General features: G+C 47.3%; 1 protein-coding gene across 1 annotated transcript in view; it reads left to right on the top strand.

The window, feature by feature from the left end:
* Positions 1 to 16,763, top strand: part of LOC124503533 (fer-1-like protein 4) — a 33,516-nt gene extending 16,753 nt beyond the window's left edge. Inside the window, exons 29-45 of the mRNA XM_047068636.1 lie at positions 5,667 to 5,865; positions 6,008 to 6,066; positions 6,141 to 6,272; positions 6,874 to 6,916; positions 7,010 to 7,116; positions 7,193 to 7,330; positions 7,426 to 7,542; positions 11,334 to 11,461; positions 11,661 to 11,831; positions 12,252 to 12,406; positions 12,986 to 13,146; positions 13,706 to 13,791; positions 14,956 to 15,054; positions 15,304 to 15,545; positions 15,988 to 16,265; positions 16,362 to 16,462; positions 16,559 to 16,763. Of these exons, the coding sequence (XP_046924592.1) occupies positions 5,667 to 5,865; positions 6,008 to 6,066; positions 6,141 to 6,272; positions 6,874 to 6,916; positions 7,010 to 7,116; positions 7,193 to 7,330; positions 7,426 to 7,542; positions 11,334 to 11,461; positions 11,661 to 11,831; positions 12,252 to 12,406; positions 12,986 to 13,146; positions 13,706 to 13,791; positions 14,956 to 15,054; positions 15,304 to 15,545; positions 15,988 to 16,265; positions 16,362 to 16,462; positions 16,559 to 16,763 (2,421 nt within the window). The remainder of the gene's footprint in view (positions 1 to 5,666; positions 5,866 to 6,007; positions 6,067 to 6,140; positions 6,273 to 6,873; positions 6,917 to 7,009; positions 7,117 to 7,192; positions 7,331 to 7,425; positions 7,543 to 11,333; positions 11,462 to 11,660; positions 11,832 to 12,251; positions 12,407 to 12,985; positions 13,147 to 13,705; positions 13,792 to 14,955; positions 15,055 to 15,303; positions 15,546 to 15,987; positions 16,266 to 16,361; positions 16,463 to 16,558) is intronic.
* Positions 16,764 to 17,322: the final 559 nt, after the last annotated feature.

The following is a 17,322-nucleotide window of genomic DNA, read 5'->3' on the forward strand; positions in this document are numbered from 1 at the left end:
GAATCCGAAGCAGGCTCCGGACTCCAAGCTGTCAGCCCAGAGCCTGATGCAGGGCTCATACTCATGAACTGCGAGATCATGACCTGAGCCAAAGTCGGACACTTAACCAACTGAGCCACCCAGGCGCCATTCATCTTTATTCATTCATTATTCGATGGACATTTGGGCTCTTTCCATACTTTGACTATTGTTGCTAGTGCTACTATAAACATTGGGGTGCATGTGCCCCTTTGAATCAGCTCTTCTGTATCCTTTGGATAAATACTTAGTAGTGCAATTGCTGGGTCGTAGGGTAGTTTTATTTTTAACTTTTTGAGGAACCTCCATACTATTTTCCAGAATGGCTGTACCAGTTTGCATTCCCACCAGCAGTGCAAAAGGGTTCCTCTTTCTCTACAGCCTTGTCAACATCTGTTGTTGCCTGAGCTGTTAATGTTGCCATTCTGACAGGTATGAGGTGGTATCTCGTTGTGGTTTGGATTTGTATTTCCCTGATGATGAGTGATGTTGAGCATTTTTTCATGTGTCTGTTAGCCATCTGGATGTCTTCTTTGGAAAAGTATCTATTCATGTCTTCTGCCTGTTTCTTCCCTGGATTATTTGTTTTTTGGGTGTTGAGTTTCATCAGTTCTTTATAAAGATATAACCCTTTATCTGATATGTCATTTGCAAATATCTTCTCCCATTCTGTCAGTTGCCTTTTAGTTTTGCTGATTGTTTCCTTCACTGTGCAGAAGGTTTTTATTTTGATGAGGTCCCTATAGTTCATTTTTGCTTTTGTTTCCCTTGCCTCTGGAGACATGTCAAGTAAGAAGTTGCCGCAGCCCAGGTCACAGAGGTTGTTGACTGTTTTCTCCTCTAGGATTTTGATGGCTTCTTGTCTTACATTTAGGTCTTTCATCCATTTTGAGTTTATTTTTGTGTATGGTATAAGCAAGTGGTCCAGGTTCATTCTTCTGCATGTTGTTGTCCAGGTTTCCCAACACCATTTGCTGAAGAGACTGTCTTTTTTCCATTGCATTCTTTTCTGCTTTGTCAAAGATTAGTTGGCCGTACATTTATGGGTCCATTTCTGGTTCTCTATTCTGTTCTATTGATCTATGTGTCTTTTTTTTTAATTAAAAAAAGTTTTTAATGTTTATTTTTTGAGAGAGAGAGTGCGAGTCAGAGTACAAGCAGAGGAGGGGCAGAGAGGGAGGGAGACACAGAATCCAAAGCAGGCTCCAGTCTTTAAGCTGTCAGCACAGAGCCCGATGTAGAACTTAAACCCAAGAACCACCAGATCATGACCTGAGCTGAAGCCGAACGCTCAACTGACTGAGCCACCCAGGTACCCCTATGTGTCTGTTTTTGTGCCAGTACCATACTGTCTTGATGATTACAGCTTTGTAATACAGCTTGAAGTCTGGAGCAAATTTTCTATAAAAAGACAGATAGTAAATATTTTAGGCTTTGTGGGCCAAACAGTTTCAGTTGCAATTACTCAACTCTGTAATAGTAACATGAAAACAGACATAAACAGCAAGTAAATGAATAAGTATGACTGTGTTCCAATAGAACTTTATTTATAAAAACAGGCAGTGGGCCAGATTTGGCTTACAGGTTATAGTTTGCTGATCTCTGGATTAATCCATGAACTGGTGGTACTCTCTTGGCTCTGTTGAATGAGTGGCTTAGGTAAGTGTCATGCAATATAGGTCACAAAGAATCTATCTAGTGTCTGAGACACCAGGGGCAAAGAAATGCATTCTTTGTAGAAATTGTAATTTCTGTAGTATGGGCTTTGGATTCAAATTCTGACAGTGCCACTTAGGAGCTTGTCAAATCACTTGTCTTAGTTGAGCTTTAGTGTTTTGTTTGTTTAATGATGTTTTTAAAGCTTATTTATTTATTTTGAGAGAGAGAGTGCTAGCACAGTGGGGGAGAGGCAGAGGAGAAAGAGAGAGAGAATCTCAAGCAGGCTCGGTGCTAACAATGCAGAGCCTGATGATGCAGGGCTCAAACTCATGAACCATGAGATCATGACCTGAGCTGAAACCCAGAGTCAGACACTTAACTGATTGAGCCACCCAGGCGTCCCTATTTGTTTGTATAAAAGAAAAACCTATTTCTGATTTGAAGAAATGTTGAAGATTGAAGGAAATACATCAAATGCTTCTTGCAGGAGTGCTATAGGGAGCCAGTGAGAGAAAGGATCTTGGTGAAAGGGCTTTGTAAACTGAAAAGTGCTGTGCCTATGTGAGGGGGAGACCGGGACAAAGCGTAGTGGTTCCAGACTGCAAGGGGGTAAAACCCCACAAGAACAAACAAACAAAAAACAAAAACAACAAAAACCCTAACACATTCTTGACTCTGTTTCACCTGCAGGAGTTTTCAGTTTGGAAACTTCATTGTGCTATAAGATGGTGAAGCTGGAAGCAGTTTGCTCATTGAACTTCTAGGGAGTGTTTCCTTTCATTTCTTATTTCACAGTGCAAATTGAGGAAATCATATCCCTGTCTCCACCTCTCTCCATTGTGCACTTGAAAAGAATGACTAAGTATTCTTCTGTTGTTTAGGTAGAGTGACCTATAGATGTCAGTTAGGTCAGGCTGGGTTAATAGTGTTATGCAAGCCTTCTTAAAAAAAGTCTTCTTTAGGGCGCCTGTGTGGCTCAGTCAGTTGAGCATCTGACTTCAGTTCAGGTCATGATCTCACAGTTCGTGGGTTTGAACCCCACATCAGGCTCTGTGCTGACAGCTGAGAGCCTGAAGCCTACTTCAGATTCTGTGGCTCCCTCTCTCTGCCCCTCCCCTGCTCACACTCTCTCTCTCTCAAAAATAAACAAACACTTAAAAAAATTAAAAAAAAAAAAAAGCCTTCTCGAAGTGCCTGAGTGGCTCAGTCAGTTGGGCATTGGATCTTGATTTTGACTCAAGGTCATGATCTCATGGTTAGTGAGACTGACCGAGTCGGACTCCATGCTGACAGCATGGGACCTGCTTGGGCTTCATTCCCTCTCCCTCTCTCACTCTCTCTCTCTCTCAAAATAAATAAATAAACAATGAAAAAAAAAGCCTTCTTGGTGATTTTCTAACTAGTTGTTCCATCCGTTATTGAGAATATGATATTGAAGTCTCCAGCTATTATTGTTGAATCGTTTTTTTTCCCTTCAATTTTGTCACAGTCTACTTGTATTTTGAGGTTCTGTTGTTAGGTACATATATGTTTACAATTGATAGGGGCGCCTGGGTGGCGCAGTCGGTTAAGCGTCCGACTTCAGCCAGGTCACGATCTCGCGGTCCGTGAGTTCGAGCCCCGCGTGGGGCTCTGGGCTGATGGCTCAGAGCCTGAAGCCTGTTTCCGATTCTGTGTCTCCCTCTCTCTCTGCCCCTCCCCCATTCATGCTCTGTCTCTCTCTGTCCCAAAAATAAATAAACGTTGAAAAAAAAAATTTTACAGTTGTTATAGCTTCCTACGAGTTGATCTGTTTATCATCATAAAATGTCCGTCTTTGCCTCTAGTAAAATTTTGTGTCTTAAAGTCCATTTTGTCTGATAGTAAAGCCATTCCAGCTCTCTATGATTACTGGATGCATGATGTATCTTTCCCCATCCTTTTCCTCTCAACCCATATGTGTCTTTTTAAAGAGTATCTTTTAGCACGTAGTTGCATATTAAAAAAAAAAATCCATTGACAATCTCTGCCTTTTGCTTAAAGTGTTTAATAAAGTCAATGTGAAGTGTTGGGGTCCGGGAGCTAACGGTCAAGAAAGAATTCTTGAGACATCTTTGGTGCAAAACAGGTGGTTTTATTAAAGCACAGGGACAGGAATTGTGGGCAGAAAGGGCTGCACTGGGGTTGTGAGGAGTGACTGATTATATACCTTCAGGTTGGAAGAGGGTTAGGAATAGTGTAAATCTCTGAGGAATTTGGAAGCCAAGTTTCCAGGACCTTGAGGGGCTAGCTGCTGTTAGGATAAGGTCGTTTACTACTGTCTGGTAAAACCTTAGTTATGATATCAGATGATATCAGTGGGCCATTTGCTTGGAGGATGACTGCTAACATATATCTTTGGGGGGTGGGGTAGAATAAAGGAAGTTTCCAAAGGGATTTTTACAGTAAGGCTAATGTCAAGCTAAGGTTGCCTTTTGCCTCTAGCAATAGAGGCAGTTGAGTTCCTAAAGAAAGGTCACCCTGCCTGTCTTAAGCACTTTGCCAAGGCAAAGGAAATTTAATTTTTTTCTGCATTTCTTTTGTCTTTGTTTTACAAATCAAAGTCACATTTGATGTTATTATTGACATGGTTGGGATTTACATCTGCCATTTTGCTATTTGTTTTCTTTTTCTTTTTTCTTTTTTTTTTAATGTTTATTTATATTGAGAGAGAGAGAGATACAGAGCACTTGCAGGTGTAGCCACACACTGAAGAAAAAGTTCTCAGACTCTTAGACGGAGCGGACATGCAGGGCTGCCTCTGCCAGTGAAACAGCAGCAAACTGCACTTGGTCTTTATTTCATGTTCGCCAGATATAAACATCAAAGAATGTCAAAGCATGGGAGGAAAACACAAAGAGCCTCCACACATAGACCAAAGACACATCTGGTGTTTACGTGAAAGCATGCAGGGAAGATGTGCAGTTTCAAGGACTGCTAGGCAATTGCAGTGGGTCTGTTTCCTAACTGGCTCCTGGGAGATCGTGGGGCTCTGGATCTTGTAGTGCTATCGCATTCGACAGCCTTGAGACCAGAACATTGCTGACATTTCAGCAATTACCCCATTTACTTTCCCAGGGCTTACGATACACTCTCTAAAAATAACTCCACAAGCAGGGGAGGGGCAGAGAGAGAGAGAGGGAGAGAGAGAATCCCAAGTAGACTCCATGCCAGCCAGCGCAGAGCCTGACAGTGGGGCTTGATCCTACAAACTGTGAGATCATGACCTGAGCCTAAACCAAGAGTCAGACTTTCAACTGACTGAGTCGCCTAGGCCCCCCTGGTATTTGTTTTCTAAATGTCTCATATATTTTTTGTTCCTCCGTTACCGCTTTCTTTTGTATTAAATAGATATTTATTAGTGTACTACTTTAATTCCTTTGTTGATCTTTGCTTAGTAGTTGCTCTAGGGATCGCAGTATGTGTGCTGATTTTTCACAATCTACTTCAGATTAATACTAATTCAATTACAGTAAAATTTTTCTCTATTATAGGGCCATTCCTTCTTCCCTCCTTTGTGTGATAATTGTCACATATGTATAAAATAAACCCAACAATACAGTATTTTAATTTTTCCCTCCCCCTTAGGATCCATTGATAGATATAGAATTCCCATATTAAAGGGCATACATATTGCTACGGCTTTAAATCTACATTAGCAAACTGAGCATTGATCCTTCATATAATAACAACCACCACCACCACATGTTTCTGATAGCACTTTGTTGGCTCCAAAGTAGTTTTGTATCTATTATGTCTTTTGATATTTACAACAGTCTTTTGAGTGCAGGATCGTATCCCTTTTTGGCCAGGGAAACAGGCTTGGTGACTTACCAGACATGACACAATGAGGCTGTGGCAGAGCTGAGCTGGGAAAGCAGCTTTAGCTCCACTGTTCTGTCTGCCTGTGCTGCTGCCTCTCCCTCCTCCCCAGGTCTTCAGAGACCCAGTTTCTCTCTCCCCACCCCCAGGACCTGCCTGAGCAGCCTTACCTACAGCCCCCACTCAGCATCCTGGTGATTGAGCGCCGGGCCTTTGGCCGCACCGTGCTTGTGGGTTCCCATGTTGTCTCCCACATGCTGCGATTCATACTCCGGGCTCATGAGGATCCCCCCAAGGAGGAAGGAGAAGAGGAAGAGACAGTGGACCTAGTGCCTAAGGGACCAAAAGGTAAGGGGCCTTCCTTCCCCTTAAGGGCCTCCAGACAGAAGCCCCTCAGTTCCCCGGTTGAGATGGCTCCAGGGGACCCTCCCGTGGGGCATGGAGTCTGACTTCACCTGACCTCCTCCTGGTGTCATTTCCTCTTTCCCAGGACAGAGGTCTCTGGATCCCTCCTTGGCTGAAGTGGGGATGCCCAAACGGCTTCTCAAGGTGATGGGGTATGGAAATGGGTGGAGAAGGGACTGGGTGATGCTGGGTTAGGGGCGCTCAGTTCTCTTCCTCAGGCTCCTCTGAAGAAGCTCCCTTTGAGAAGCCTCCTGAACCAAGGCCCCAAGCTGGAGGAAGACATCCCAGATCCTGAAGAGCTTGACTGGTGGTCCAAGTACTATGCCTCTCTGCAGGAGCTCCAGGGGCAGGTGGGTGCAGAGGCGGGTCCCAGACTGCAGCTGGAGGCCCAGGGGTATAAATGGCAAGAAGGATCTCATCAGATGTGGAGCTCCACAACTTTTCAGAGCTCTTCATTGCACGTCTTTTCTTACCTTCATAATAGTTCTGGAAGCTGAGAATTACTGACAGCTGTGCTGTCAGAAATATCATGTGAACTACATATGTAGTTTTAACTTTTAAAGTGGACAAATTAAAAAAAAAAGTAAAAGGAAAGAGGTGAAATGGACTTTAATAATATATTTTATTTAATCTAATATATCTAAAATATTCCAACAAGTAACCTTTATAAAAAACAATGGAACATTTGACATTCTTATTTTATACTAAGCCTTTAAAATTTGGTATTTTACACTTACGGCACGTCTCAATTTTCAATTTCAAGTGCTCACTAGACACACGGAGCTGGGGTTACTGTCTTGGGCAGTGCAGGACTAGCCAAACTGCTAGCCAAATACAAGTGGTTCACTTGGCTGAACTGGGACTAAGGTTTCCCAACTCCCTATCCTGGAAAAGGGGTAGATTAAGGAGGTGAAGGTAGGGAGGAATCTCTGACTTGCCCTTTGATTTCAGACCAACTTTGATGAGGATGAGATGGATGATCCTGGGGAGTCAGGTAGGAGATTTGGCTTTCTTGTTCCTACTCTGTGTGTCTCTCTCCCTCCCGTGACACGAGTATTTCAAATTGTGGCATTTCTGCTGTTCCCAGATGGGGTCAACCTCATTTCTGTGGATGGGGAGGTCCAAGACCAGGGTCAGGGTGAGGCTGAAGTTAAAGGCTCTGTGTCCCAGAAGAAAGCAATAGCCACCCTGAAGGTGAGTGGGGGTCAGAGAAAGGGGATTCTGCTAGGATTCTTGACATTGGTCTATCACTGAGGCCCTTGCCTTTCAGATCTACAACAGCACCCTGGAAGAAGAGTTTAACAACTTTGAAGACTGGCTGAATGTATTTCCCCTGTACCGAGGGCAAGGGGGCCAGGATGGAGATGCAGAGGAAGAAAGGTCTGGACACCTTGTGGGCAAGTTCAAGGTATGTTTGGGGAAGGAAGGGTGGCCAAGGAGTACAGGTGGGGAGGCAGGAGGAAGACTCTCTTCCCAGAGACTTTTCTGTCTTCCCCAAACCAGGGCTCGTTCCTTATTTACCCTGAATCAGAGGCAGTGTCGTTCTCTGAGCCCCAGATCTCCCGAGGGGTCCCACAGAACCGGCCCATTAAGCTCCTGGTCAGAGTATATGTGGTAAAGGTGAGCATCCGTCGCCCCAGCATGCCTCCAATTCCAGTGAAGGTAATGTACATGAAAGCTACAGACTGAGGATTTGGAAGGAATCTCAGGGATCAGAGTCCACCTTCTTCATTTTTCAGGTGGGAAATCTTAGGCACAAGTTAAAAGACTCCCCAGGGTTACAAAGCTCACACATGGTAGAACCAGACTTTAGAGCTTAGGTCTTCTGACTCCTTATTCATAGTTCTAAACCCTTAGTTTATAGAACGTGGAATATAACTCCAGGAAGAGCAGAGCTCTTAACCTCAAGTTTCACAACGGCTTGTCATCAAATACCTTCACACAGGGGAGAGGGGTAAAAAAAACAAAACAAAATAAAAAACAAACCTTCACACAGGTTCTTGCCTTGCTGTGGTTTTCACACAGCACTCAGCAGGGTCCTGAAGTTTCCCAAAAGGCATCTCAGGGAATGAGAGGAATGAGTGGGTTTCTCTGCCTACTTCGATCTCAGCACCGGAATAGATTCTGTGTTTCTATCTGGTTTAAATATAAGGATTATGACTAAGACATAATTTAAATAAATGTTTTGTGGCACATCCTAGTGCATAATTCGATAGTAGGAGTCATCTTGATCTTCTCCTTCTCGCAGTATCACAGACTAGATGGTTGGAAATAACTTCCTGATGTAATTCATCTAGAAATGCTAGATAAACAATCTTAAGTGAATGCTAAGCTCATAAGAAAGGGAATCCCCAGTGGATCTAAGATGAAGAGGCAGAAGGAATCCCACGTGGAAGCCCTGAAACACAGGTTGTCTTGAGAGGTTTGTCTATACCTGGACCCAGAGGCTTAGATTCTAATAGCCTGTCTAAGATGGGAGCCACAGCCAAGACCCTCGCATGAAGCAGCATCCAGTGAGGGCTCTGCTCTTAGTGAAAGGTGGGCAAGAGGAATTCTACTCACTGGAAAAGAAGCTTGTTAGGTAAATGGTCTGTTTCAGCCTCTTCTCCAACTGGGGGAAGTAGAAAACAATGTCTTCCCTGAGAATTTATAATTAGAGTTTTGCTCTCACATTGATTTAAGACTTGAATTTATATTATCTGCTCACTCCAGAAAACTCAAAACTGAGAAATTGGCTTACAATGGTCCCAAGTTTTCCCTGGTTTCATAGATTTAGACAGCTAAGTTTGGGCTCACAATCCCAAATTAAAAAAGAAAAAAAGAAAAAAAAAAACTATGAGAAAAAAATGCCAGAAAAAAACAACACAAAGGAGAATGAAACTTTTAAGGGTTTTGGATGTTAGAATTTTCAAATATTAAAATGTAAAACAACCATCTAATATATTTCACAAATGGAGAACAAGAGGCTTTCAAGAGTGACTGGAAGTTTTGAAAATAATAAAATTAGGGGCACCTGGGTGACTCAGTCGGTTGGGCGTCCGACTCTTGATTTTGGCTCAGGTCATGATGCTTCAGTTGTGAGATCGAGCACTTCATGTGCTCTGCACTGAGCATGGAGCCTGCTTGGGATTTATTCTCTTTCTCTCTGCCCCTCCCCCACTTGTGTGCACACGTGTGCTCTCTCTCTCTCTCAAAATAAATAAACATTAAAAAAAATAATAAAGTGGCTGCAGGTTGGTAGTTTGCCCAGGAAACTGTTAGAAGTAAAAGCAAGCCGTCTCTGGCAGAGAGCACGTGCAATTTGGGCCCTCAGGATGAGTTAAACCAAATATGAGTCATGGTAAAAAGTGCCAATATACAAAGAAACAAGCCACAATTAATAAGAATAGCAAAAATAACAACAGATTCAGACTCCCGGGGTCAGTGATATTGGAATGACCAGATAGAAAATATAAATAACTATTAGAGAATGTTTAAAGAAATAAAGAATATATTAAAATACATAAGGAACAAGAGATTAAATTAAAAATAAACAGCCAATTTGAAGGAGTAGATAGAACTTTTAGAAATTAGATTTTTTAATATTTATTTTTGAGAGAGAGCGAGTATGAGCAGGGGAGGGGCAGAGGGAGAGGGAGACACAGAATCCGAAGCAGGCTCCAAGCTCTGAACTGTCAGCACAGAGCCTGATGTGGGAGCTCGAACCCACAAACCATGAGATCATGACCTGAGCCCAAGTTGGTTGCTTAACCACCTGAGCCACCCAGGCACCCCAAGAATTTTTAGAAATTAAAAGTATAATTTAAAAAATTTGGGGGGGAGGGGCGCCAGGATGGTTCAGTCAGTTGGTCATCCAACTTCAGCTCAGGTCATGATCTATCTGTTCATGAGTTCAAGCCCCGCATCAGGCTCTGTGCTGACAGCTCAGAGTCTGGAGCCTGTTTCAGATTCTGTGTCTCCCTCTCTCTGCCCCTCCCCCACTTGTGCTCTGTCTCTCTCTCCCTCAAAACATAAACACTTAAAAATTTTTTCTTAATTAAAAAAAAAAACAGACACATTTTTCTTTTAATTTTTATTTATTTTTGAAAGAGAGAGAGAGAAAAAAAAAGAATGAGCAGGGGAGGGGCAGAGAAAGAAGGAGTCAGAATCTGAAGCAGGCTCCAGGCTCTGAACTGTCAGCACAGAGCTCATGAACCGTGAGATCATGACCTGAGCTGAAGTCGGACGCCCAACCGACTGAGCCACCTAGGCACCCCAAAAGTCTAATATTTAAAATTAAAAACTCAGTGGTGGAGCAAAAGATATGAACAGACACCTCACCAAAGAAAATACACAAGGTGAATAAGCACATCCAAAGATGCTCAACACGCCTAGTTATCAGGGAAATGCAAATTAAAACCACGATGAGCTACAGTTTTGCCTATGCTAGAATGGCTAAAATAAAAAAGATTGACAATACCAAGTGTTTATAAAGATGTGGAGCAACCGGAATGCTCATTCACTGTAGACAGGAGGGTAAAAAAACACTAAAAATATATTTGTGTATATAAATTATACTTCAATAATTTATGCATAGGTTATATATTTACTACATTATGTAGTTACCAAAACAGAAAAGTAAGTTTAACACATACAGTTAAAAAACATGCAAAATGGTGCTATATATTGCTTCAGGATGCATGCATATGTAGTAAAAGTATTTTTACTTTTTTTGTGTGAGTCATAAACCTCAAGTAAAGGGTTCTGGCAACTTCAGTGATGAAAAGGAAATTAAATCAGGTAAGGGGATTCAGGGAGTTTCCATTTGTTGGTAGTGTTTTATTTATTAAGCTGGGCATACACATGTTCATTGTATTATTCTTTTTATATTAGTTAAAATATCTTTATCATTGTAAAAAATAAAAGTGAACATAGAAAGTTATGATTTGAACATCAAAGTCCTATACATCTTTCCACATATTTTGTTTCATTTTATATTAAAACAATTTTTTTAACATTTATTTTTGAGAGACAGAGTGAGACAGAGCATGAGTGGGACAAGGGCAGAGAGAGGGAGACACAGAATCTCAAACAGGCTCCAGGCTCCGAGCTGTCAGCACAGAGCCTGATGCAGGGCCTGAACCCACAGACTGCAAGATCATGACCTGAGCCAAAGTCTGACGCTTAACCGACTGACCCACCCAGGCTCCCCTCATTATATTTTTCATTATACCTATTTGCATGTCTTAAATATTTCATAATTAACTTAAAAGAAGAAAAAAGTCATCTTGTGCAATCTTTCAGTTGATTCCTCGTGGTGCGAGATACCTCCTCAGTAACTTCTTGCTTACACATAACCTGAGATTTGGTCCAGCAAGGGTAACCTTATGACAGTGACACTTCTCTCAGCCCCACCCACATTGTCCCGCTAGGCTACCAACCTGGCTCCTGCGGACCCCAATGGCAAGGCAGACCCTTACGTGGTGGTGAGTGCTGGCCGGGAGCGGCAGGACACCAAGGAGCGCTACATCCCCAAGCAGCTGAACCCCATCTTTGGAGAGTGAGGCTGGGCCCTGGGCTTGGGAATGGGAGCACCTTTACCATCTGACCCTGTGGCCCAAGGCATCCCATTCAGGCAGCTGGCATGGTGATGGTGAGGGAATGGACAGAGGCTGCTGAGCCCCCTGGAACCCCTGTCCCCCAACAAGACCATCTCCTAGGGCATGGAGGTGTCCTCAGCCATTCTCTCTCCTGGCCAGGGTGCTGGAGCTCAGCATCTCTCTTCCTGCCGAGCCAGAGCTGACTGTGGCCGTGTTTGATCACGACCTTGTGGGTTCTGACGACCTCATCGGGGAGACCCACATTGATCTGGAAAACCGATTCTATAGCCATCACAGGGCGAACTGTGGGCTGGCCTCCCAATATGACACGTGAGTCCCACAGACCCTCAGGAGCCATTCTGAGTCTGACCAAAGACATTTAAGGTCACATTATTGTTGATGTCCCCACATCCTTTGATTTCATAGAAGGGGACCTCCCTATGACCAGGACCTTATAGCATAGTGGTCAATACCTGGGCTTGGGATTTGGTATCCTATAATAAGTCATTTGATCTCTCTGAGCCTCAGTTTCCTCATCTGCAAAATGGAGATAATATCAGTTATCTCCTCCATTGGAGCATGGGCAATACATCTTTGATTTTCTTGGTTACCATAAGCAAGGACTAATCTGTCTTGTACTGGAGTTATGAACCTGGATCCTATGTCTTCAAGGGTCCCCATCCCTGCCCCTGTGCCCACCTGTGTCCATATGCTGACTCCAACTGAAGCATTTTCCCTTTCTGCCCGCAGGGATGGGTACAATGCCTGGCGTGATGCGCTCCAGCCTTCCCAGATCCTGGCGGGGCTGTGCCAACGCTGTGGCCTCCCTGGCCCTGAATACCGAGCCGGGGCTGTCAAGGTGGGCAGCAAAGTCTTTCTGACATCGCCTGAGACCCTGCCCCCAGGTACCAGCCCCTCTCTGATGGACACTCCATAGGGAGCAAGATTGTTAAGGTACAGGGGCCCCCTGGTGCCCACTCTAGTGTGTCCCCCAAAAGAACTTGCCTCCTTCTGCAAGCAGAGGTGGTGAGTTTGGCTAAGGATGAGATTCTTGGATGGTGGGGAGAAAATGGTCTTTGTTGGTGAGCATGATCCCCAAAGAGTCAAAGTGGACCCCTCAGAGCCATAGCTAATCAAGTTTCCAGAACATAGGGTGGCCCACATAGGGGTCCCACATGACAAAATGTAGCTGCAGAATTGAGCTCACACCTCATAAGTGGCTGGTGGTCTTTCTCTAAACAGAGTCTGTGCAAAGTCATAGCCCCTCTAATCCCACTGTCCTTCCACTGATGGATTTTTACAGGCAAAAGTCGTTAGAGAAGCATCTCCCCACTTTCTGTGCCTTGTGGACTTGACCTCCCGGACCATGGGCTTTGTCCAACAAAGCAGCTGCCTCAGCTTTGCACTTCTGTTGAGGGGTGGGAGTGGAAAGTGGGAGATTCGGGACCTGTGAGGGACCCAAGCTCATACACCTCTCCTCGCAGGTAGGGGGGGGCCCAAAGTGGCAAGCGAGGTCCCCGAGGAGGTACAGGCATTGCTGGTGCTGCGGCGCTGGCAAGAGATGCCGGAGCTTGGGATCCAGCTGGTGCCCGAGCACGTAGAAACTCGGCCCCTCTACCATCCCCGCAGCCCAGGGCTGCTGCAGGTGAGGGAGGGCTCAGCACCCAACCCCAGAACCCCTGGGGTTCCCAGAATCCCAGGACTCCCACCTGCTCCTGGACCCTGGGCCCTCAGGATGCACCTTCCCCAACACCTTTAACTGGGCACTGCACTCCCACTTCTGATTCTGGCTCCTGATCCTGGTTCCCAGCATCCCCACTCCAGTCTTAGACCCCCATCCTGGACTCCATACCTCCACCTTGACTTTGGTCCTGCAGGATCCCCACCCCTGGCCACCAAGGGGTCAGACCTGGCACTCTCGATCTGACCTCAACCCCAGGTCCCTAGGCTCTGGACTTTGGGAACATCAGATCTTACTTTTGATCCCAACCTTCCACTCCCAGGGCCTTATCCTTAACCTAACCTTAGACCTGGAACCCCCACTTCAGACCCCACCTTCGACCTCATCCTCCAGGATCTGCCTGACTGTGCCCTCTTGACTCCAGCTCCTCTCCACCTGGGGCAAGGCACAGCCTCTGGCCACAAGGCTATCACGGGAGGTGGGGACCTCAGCAAACCCCTTCAGCCTGGTCCTGTGTTCCCAGGGATCCCTTCACATGTGGATTGACATCTTCCCCCGCGATGTGCCTGCCCCACCCCCAGTTGACATCAAGCCTCGGCAGCCCATCAGGTGAGTTCTGGCCCTGCCTCCCCTGGGGCAGGCACATTTGGATTGCCAGTACCAGGGCTCTCTGAAAACCTGGGCCTCCAGTGAAGCAGCCAGAGGCTGCTGAGCCAGCCTTTTCAACTAGGTGAGCTATTAAGTTCCCTTTCTTTTCTTAAGCCGTTGTGAGTTGGGTGTCTGCCCCCTTCCAACTGGAGCTGGTCTGAGTGGAGTTCTGCGTAGGCTCTATGTACTTCAGATATTGTCAGCAATCTACACTTTCCACCTCTGGGCTCTGCTTCCCTTGGTGTCACTCTCAGGGAGGCTTCTGCAGTCTGGGGGCAAGATGGCTGCTAATGGTACAAGGCTTATATCTCATCAACTGGACTACTTGAGCAGAAAAACAAACACCTGTTTGCCAGTAAAAGCAGAAGTCTCAGGGCTGACTCTCATTGGATCAGCATGCGTCAAATCCTGGTCTCTTAACCAACCCTTGTGGGTAGGGGGCTGTAATCTGCTCATTGGCTAACCCTGGGTGATGTCCTAGGTGATGTACCCACCTCTGGAGCCAGGTAGAGGTGAGTCTTCCCCACCAGAATCACACAGATTGACAGCATAGGGGTGAGGGTAGTGGGTGCTCACCAACACAAAATCATGGTGCCGTCAGCAAATGAGAGGAAATTGATGCTGGGTAAGAGAAAACAACAGATACCCAGAAAAATCCATGGCTATCTGGGGTAGAATCAGGAAAGCTGCCGCCCCTCCTTCTGCCACTCAGGGGCTGCATGCTCTCATCCCCACTCTGTAGCTCGCCCTCTCACTTGTCACTGCAAACTGGCTTTCTCTCCCCTGTACCCTAAAACTTCAGCTTGCACATCACCCTGGCTCGTGGTGGCTCCAACTCCAAATGTGGTGGCATTTGACGTTACTCAAACTTTCAGCATCCTGATTCAAAATTTATGGGGGAAACTTGGCCCAGCTTTGGTCAATGGACCATTCCTGGTGCCATCTGCTGTGGTGGGGGTGATCAGTGATAGCTGGGACTGCCCATGTAAGTACCACAGACTTCCTGATCACCCCGCTGGGCACATGGAGGTGCTCAATGAATGTCATGGCCATGGCCTAGGTGCTTCCTGCAGCCCCTCTCAAGACCCCAAGAGTCTGAAAACTCTCTTCTGATACCTCCCCCAGCTATGAGCTCAGAGTCATCATCTGGAACACGGAGGATGTGGTTCTGGATGATGTGAACCCACTCACTGGAGAGATGTCAAGTGACATCTATGTGAAAAGGTGAGCCTGTAGGCTAGACCAGGCAAATGGCTGAGAACCAAGGTGAGACTGCAGTCAGGGGCATGGGCTTCAGGCTAAGCCACAGCCCTGTCTTCTGGGCCCTCTCTGGCACCTGGAGTTGGTGGAGGGCCCCCCCCCCCCCCCGTCCGGTGGTCAGGGAGTGGGGGTGGGGGGTTGGCGAGCTGGGTTCTGGGTTTGGCCCCGGTGCTGAAGGCTACTCTTCCGCCTGTACCTCTCTCCTGGCTCCAGCTGGGTGAAGGGACTGGAGCATGACAAGCAGGAGACAGACGTTCACTTCAACTCTCTGACTGGGGAGGGGAATTTTAACTGGCGCTTCGTGTTCCGCTTCGACTACCTGCCCACGGAACGGGAGGTGAGCGTCCGGCGCCGGCCTGGACCCTTCGCCCTGGAGGAGGCCGAGTTCCGGCAGCCAGCCGTGCTGGTCCTGCAGGTCTGGGACTATGACCGCATCTCTGCCAACGACTTCCTTGGTAGGGCTTTGCCTCCCTCCTACCTCAAACCCTGGCCCTACTTTCTGTCCTCATTGCCAGTGCCCCCTGGCCCTTGGTTCCCTATTGTAACCCAACCGTGAGTCCTGGGTTTCAGACCCTAGGTCACTAACCTTTCTGGCCTCATTACTGACCTCCGTTCCCACCCAAAGTCCCTGACTCAGTCTTCTGACATGACCTGAACTCAGGTCACTTTGGACTCTGAAACCATGGCCCCACTTTGGCAGTCTGGTCCCATCCTTGGTCGTTTCACCAGGGTCTGACAACCTGCTGATGTGTGGCTGCGCTTGCGTGGCCCCCAGCTGTGGCGCACCACGTCTTAGTTCCTGATGCCCTGAGGCACAGTCCTGCTGTGGCTCCCCACCACCCCAGGCCCAGACAGACCTTGATCTCCTACCTAACCCAGAGAGCTCTGCACTCGCAGGATCCTTGGAGCTGCAGCTGCCAGACATGGTGCGGGGGGCCCGGGGCCCCGAGCTCTGCTCCGTGCGCCTGGCCCGCGATGGGGCAGGGCCGAGGTGCAACCTGTTTCGCTGCCGCCGCCTGCGGGGCTGGTGGCCCGTAGTGAAGCTGCGGGAGCCAGAGGATGAGGATCGGGAGCAGCGGGAGGTGCGAGCTGGCAAGAGGCAGAAGAAGAGGAGGAAGGGCCGGCCGGAAGACCTAGCGTTCACAGACCCTGGAGGCAGCGTCCACATCCTCACGGTGGGTGTGGCCGGGGCAGGGCCACGGGTGGGTGGGGGTATGAGGTGGGGTCTGAGCCCACCTAAGAGCTCAGCCTCTGTTCCCTCCTTTCTCTAGGGGAAGGTGGAGGCAGAGTTTGAGCTGCTGACTGTGGAGGAGGCAGAGAAGCGGCCAGTGGGGAAGGGGCGGAAGGAGCCTGAGCCCTTGGAGAAGCCCAAGTGAGGGGCGACACAGGAGGCTGGGCCAGAGCCCAAGGTAGGTGGGGGCGGCCCAGGAGCTTCCTCGTCATTCTGACACCACCTCTGTCCCCACAGCCGCCCTAAAACCTCCTTCAACTGGTTTGTGAACCCGCTGAAGACCTTTGTCTTCTTCATCTGGCGCCGGTACTGGCGCATCCTGGTGCTGCTGCTGCTGCTGGCATTGGTCACCATCTTCCTTCTCCTGGTCTTCTACACCATGCCCGGCCAGATCAGCCAGGTCATCTTCCGCCCCCTCCACCAGCCCCCTGACCCTAATTGACCCTGCACACTCTTCCCCTACCAACCATATAACCTCTGGGGGTCCTTCTCACCAACATGACTGAGTTCACTGCCTTCTTCGAATGAACTTGACTGTGCCTCCACTCTGACACCTGAACATAGGCTGTGCATGATAATACAAGGGGCAGAAAACAGAGCTGCCCTTGGGTAACAGGTGCTGGGGATGGGTGGCTGCCACTAGGAAGAATGGGACCTGGCAGGAAGCTCAGGGCTCAGGCCGAGGACCCTGGCTGCCAAGCTGTCATGCCGAGTAGTCCACCTGTTGCTCCTGCTCCTGATAATGGCAGGGTCACTTAGTGACAGCTAAGCACTTTACAGACTTCATTAGCTTGTTTATTCTTCAACCCTGAGAGTAGGCATATCAGCCAGAACATTTTTGGTTGCAAGTAACAGAAATCCCAACCCTATTGGATTAAACAAAAAGGGCTTGGCAGGGGGCGGGGGTGGTGTGTGTCTTGCATAGCTGCAATTCCCAGTGTTTAGCTGGCAGCTTGTCACAGGGCTCAAATGATGTCACTAGGACCGGTTCTCTGCCTCTG

The sequence above is a fragment of the Lynx rufus genome, unplaced genomic scaffold, assembly GCF_022079265.1.
Source record: "Lynx rufus isolate CCGP_SWC_20201006 ecotype Redwood Valley unplaced genomic scaffold, mLynRuf1.p SCAF_8, whole genome shotgun sequence".
NCBI classification, from domain to species: Eukaryota; Metazoa; Chordata; class Mammalia; order Carnivora; family Felidae; genus Lynx; species Lynx rufus.